General features: G+C 32.6%; 1 protein-coding gene across 1 annotated transcript; it reads right to left on the bottom strand.

The window, feature by feature from the left end:
* Window positions 1-599: 599 nt before the first annotated feature.
* On the bottom strand, window positions 600-1,163 carry LOC114756647 (pentatricopeptide repeat-containing protein At1g62930, chloroplastic-like). Its single transcript, XM_028945599.1, has one exon. The coding sequence runs from the start codon at window positions 1,161-1,163 to the stop codon at window positions 600-602; it is 564 nt and encodes a 187-aa protein (XP_028801432.1).
* Window positions 1,164-5,238: the final 4,075 nt, after the last annotated feature.

The following is a 5,238-nucleotide window of genomic DNA, read 5'->3' as shown; positions in this document are numbered from 1 at the left end:
TTTACAGAAATAAGACACTTGCTTTATTTCACGTATCGTACAGAACATATGCAGGTAAAGTTCAGGTTCTTCATTATAGTGAAAATTATTGTTCCATTGAGTTTAAAAGTTTCAAACCGAACCGATGACATAAAAGAAAACTCTGTTTTAGCAATCTAATACACTAATGCATAAGCAATGAGAGATGCATCCCAAACAGTTGAAAAAAATTAGTAACCAGACTAGTAACCAGACATTAAGAAAAAGAACAAAATCATGTTAAGTCAAAAATTTTAACAATGCTAACCGAAAAAAGACAAAAAATTAAGTACACATGACTTGAACAGGACATCAACAATCAACAATAAGATGCGACAATTTTTGGTAGAAACAAATAAGCAATAGAGGGCCTCACTTATTTTCATTTTAACGATAAGCCCTTACCAACCATCATATGAAGAAGCTTCTCTGCATCATTATCCTCATTTTTATCAAGAAGATATCCAATAATAGTTTCAGAGGTTATCATGTTAGGGATGTAGTCATTTTCTTCCATTTTATCAATAAGGGCCTTTGCCTCATCAAACAAACACTCTTTGCAAAGTCCTTTGATCATAATATTATGGAAAACGACGCTTAGATGGCGACCTTGCATCAAAAGACTGAAAAATTTCTCTTGCCTTGTATAGTCTTCCACCTAAGCACAAACCATCCATAAGAATATTGTAGGTACGGATAGGAGGCCGAATTTCTTCTCTCATAATATGCTCAAATAGTGCAATTGCTCGATGAAGATTCTGTGTTTTGTATATTGCATGTAACAAAACACTACAAGTGATTATATTAGGAGGATGGCCACAGCGATGCATCTCATCAAGAAGATCATGAACAAATGAGATTCTTCCTACTTTGCACAAGCCATCAATAAGAGCGTTATAACATACTGTTCCGGGACCCAAATTTTCTAAACGCATTTTCTTAAAGAGATATATGGCCTCATCCAATATTTTATCCTTACAATAACCATTAATCAAAATGGCATAGCTCAAAACATCTAGTCTCAAGCCACTGCGATGCATCTCATCAAGAGCATCATGAACAAATGAGATTCTTCCTACTTTGCAAAAGCCATCAATAAGAGAATTATAACATGCTGTGTGGAGAACCAAATTTTTTGAACGCATTTTCTTAAAGAGATATATGAACTCATCCAATCTTTTATTCATACGATATCCATTAATCAAAATGATGTAACACAAAACATTGGCTCTCAAACTACTTTTAATCATCCTGTTAAATACTTCCAATTCTTCTTGTACATTATTGATCAGACAATGTCCTTCTATTAAACTAGAATGGGAAATAGCAGTAGGCTTTTGACCAGTCTTCATGATTCTGGCAAACACAGCTTAAGCTTCAATGATAATTCCATCTTTGCAAAGTGCATCCACCAGTACATTAAGGGTGACAACATTCAAGTTGACGCCTCTTGGGAACATATTGTTGAGCAAGTCATTAACTTCTTTCCATTGATGGATTTTGCAAAATCCTCTAATTAGAGAACAGTATGTAGCATCCTTGGGAAATATTTCCTGTTTAGTCATATCTAAAAGCAAGCCAAGCGCCTCACCTACACATCCATCTTTACAAAGCCTATCAATGACTATGTTATGCATAACTAAACTAGGCTTCATTGCAAATCTAGGCAGCTTTTGGAGTAATTTGACAGCAGACCTTGTTTTCCCCGTTTTACATAATCCGTTGGTTATTGTGCCATAACTAACTTCATCCAACAAAATTCCTTTTGCAATTAGCTCATCGTGAAAATCTAATGCTTCTCCAACCATGTTACTAATACAAAGTCCCTTGAATAATGTAGTTAAAGTTATAATATTCGGTTAAACCCATCTTCAAAATCTTCCCTAATACAGAGAAAGCAAAGCCCATCTGACCCACATGGCAGTAACAATTGATCAAAATGCTCAGAAAATCTGGACGTGGAGTGAAACCCTCCAACTCCACCTCAGAACAAAGTGAAATAGCAGTGCAATAATGCCTTTTTTTTTTTATTTAAACAATGGCTCCCAAAGTTTTGTTAATTTCAAAGATGGAGGGAGAGGAACGGTTACGAAGTATGCGATTGAATGAATAAATGACATATGCGATGTCATTAGGGGTGTTCAAGACCGGCTCGTCCCGGTCAGAACAAACTAGGATGGGACAAAAAAGGGATTGGGATGGGACAGGACACGGGATTGGGTTGTCGAGTCCTAGTCCCTTTTATTTATTTATCATATTTATATAATATATTTTTTTCATATTTTCTTAAGATTTGAGGTTATTGTATGGCACTATGGACTTATTTATTTAGAGCTTTTATATTTGTTGATAATTTGAGACTATTAATGATTAGAATTTCCAACAAACTTTTATTGTGTTCAAAGCTTTTATTTAGAGTTTTTAATGACTAATATATGTAATATTTTGGGTTTTGTTTAAGGGTGCTCAAAGAAATAAAAAAGAAAACAAAAAGATGTTTTTACAAGGCTAAGCCCAAAAAACGACAATTAAAAAAAATCAAATTTTTTTGCAATAGGCCCAACAACTCAAAAAATTAAAAAAAAAAAATATTAGGACGTCCCAGTCCCTCCCATCCCGAGCAGGATTGAGACAATACCGGGATGGAACGAGACACGGGACAATTTTGTTGTCCTGTTACTGTTCATCGGGATGGAACCAGGACGGGCCCGTCCCGGTTCTAATCCGTCCTGTGAACAGCCCTAGATGTCATTTAGATTTGGAGAATAGGAATGAAGGAAGAACTTGGGATGGAGGGTGTGAGGTAAAGAGATAAGGAAGCAAGAAGCAGATGAAGGAATAAAGAGGGGAAATTAAAGGAAGGCATACCTTGTAGTGGTAGAAGACAACATCTTCACAGAGCAATATTTGAAGTGGAGAGTCCAAACTCGGAAAGATGAATCTTAGCCCACAATTGACCCGCATTTGCTGTGTCCACATGGCAATGAATTTCTTTTTCTGGATTTCTCCCTCCGGTATCCCACACCCTTTGGGTGCAGACTAAATCCGGAGTCACCCCAGGTGGGACTTCCCATGATCGAACCCATGCACTGGCGGGTACGTGGCGCCTTGCCTTCCCCTTGTCAACCAGGCGGACCAACCCTCCCAGGCCATGGCAATGAATCTCTAAGCATGACAACTAGAGTTACGAAAACAGGTTGAGCCCATCGGGTTAGCCTATTTAGACCCGAAAATTATAAGGGTCAGGTTTAAAATTTTTCCCCTTAAATGGAAAATGGGTTTAAAAGGGCTGGTTCTGTAAGGCCAAGGGCTTAAACAAGCCAACCCTACTAGGCCAAGAGTCGGCCCGTTTAGGCCATTTTATAATTTTTTTTGTTTTTGTAAATTTTTTTATGTAATTTTAATATTATTAATTTTTTACGTTGTTAATGATATTTCAAATATTTAGTTATTATTATTATTATTATTATTTTAAAATTAAATTTTACATAATGGTTTGATTTATTTAGTTTTAGACAATAATTTGTCCAATTACATTTTTAAAAAATGAGTTAATTTAGACTTTAACAATGATTTGATTTATATTATATGTGTTAATATTTTTAAACTATATATATTTGATAAGAGAGTATTTTTATATTTATATAATTTGTGATTTTATAATTTGAATTAGAAATTTATGAGTTTTAACAACAATGTTTCTCAAACTAAAGTAAAATAATAACTAAACTGAAAAAATTTAAAAGTGAAATTCCTATGAAGAAGAAAAACTTGATATTTTTTCTACAAAAGAAAAGTATACTTATGAAGAAGAGTAATTGATTATAGTGATGATGAAGTTTTAAAATATTATTGATAGTGTTTGTTTATTACACATTTGTACTATCAATGAAACTTTTAGATGTTTTTTTCTTATTGATAAATGTTTTAAATGTTCTTGAATGATGATAGATATTTATATATGATGATATTTTGTATTTATAACTTAATTTTATTTATATTTATGTCTTTTATTAATAATTTTATTGGTTTATTAAGAAAAAAATGTGAGAAATATAAAAAAAATAGCATTTTTTTCTTAAATGAGCTAAACGCCTACTGGCCGGTCCTGAGCCTTTTAGCTTAAGGGCTCAGCCTAACAAATTGGGGTATTTTTAACATTTTGGCCTTGTAGAGCCAGCCCTTTTAAGCCCACAAGCCCTACAGGGCCAGCCCGTATTCTCACTTCTAATGACAACGTTTGGGATGAGATAAGATACCCTTCCTATTTTTAAAATAATTTCTATTAATTTTATTTTTAATTTACGTAGGTTAACTTGTATCTCGCACTCTAAAATATATTTTTTAGAATAATTCCGTATTCTAAATTAATTAATTTTTTGTGACGCTGTGTGTTATTAAAAAATATTTTAAGATACTGAATACACTAAAATTAATTAATTCAAAATATTGGGTTCTACTGAAAAAATACTTCTGAATGCTTGATTCACTAAAAAATAACTAATTTAGGATAGTGGGTGGCTGCTATTAGAAAAATATTTCAGGATGATAGATTTAATAAAAATAATTTAGAATACTGGGTATTACTGAAAAAATATTTCAGGATACAGAATTCATTAAAAATTAATTAATTTAGAATATTGAGTGTTACTAAAAAAATATTTTAGAGTTCTAGATACAAATTAACCCAAATAAATAAAAATTAAATTAATAGAGAAAAAAAAAAGAGGAGGGGTATCTCATCTCATCTCCCAAATGACAACATTTGGAGGATGGGCATGCCTTGCTTAGATATTCGCTAAGCCCTAGTGAGCTGAATTTTGATTGGGAGAATTGGAGAGAAAGATTAATAGAGAGTGATAGCTACAAGAGAGGACCATAAAAATTAAAATTATTTAAAAAGATCAAATATTTAGATATAAATTTAAAAATATCATATTGTTCCTATCCAAATCTCCTATATTTTCTTCTATATTTCCTCATACATTTTAGTTTTAAAACTAATATGAATTAATAAAATTCACTATATTAAACCTGATTTCTCTCAAAGTTTACTACCTGTATAAACTTTGAGAGAAATCAGGTTTAAAAATTAAAGAGAAATCAGGATTAATTTAATAGAAATTTGGAAAAAAAGAAAAAAGAGAAAAGAGGAGGGGTATCTCTTCTTATCTCACAAATGACAACATTTGGGGGATGGGCATGCCGGGCGTGGATATT

The sequence above is a fragment of the Neltuma alba genome, unplaced genomic scaffold, assembly GCF_004799145.2.
Source record: "Neltuma alba isolate B1F8T4 unplaced genomic scaffold, ASM479914v2 tig00010445_pilon, whole genome shotgun sequence".
NCBI lineage: Eukaryota > Viridiplantae > Streptophyta > Magnoliopsida > Fabales > Fabaceae > Neltuma > Neltuma alba.
The sequence above is the reverse complement of the archived record's forward strand: the minus strand, read 5'-3'. Positions and strand labels throughout refer to the sequence as shown.

Coding starts and splice junctions, on each gene's coding strand:
- LOC114756647 (XM_028945599.1), bottom strand. CDS start 1,163: ATGCGTTCAAAAAATTTGGTTCTCCACACAGCATGTTATAATTCTCTT.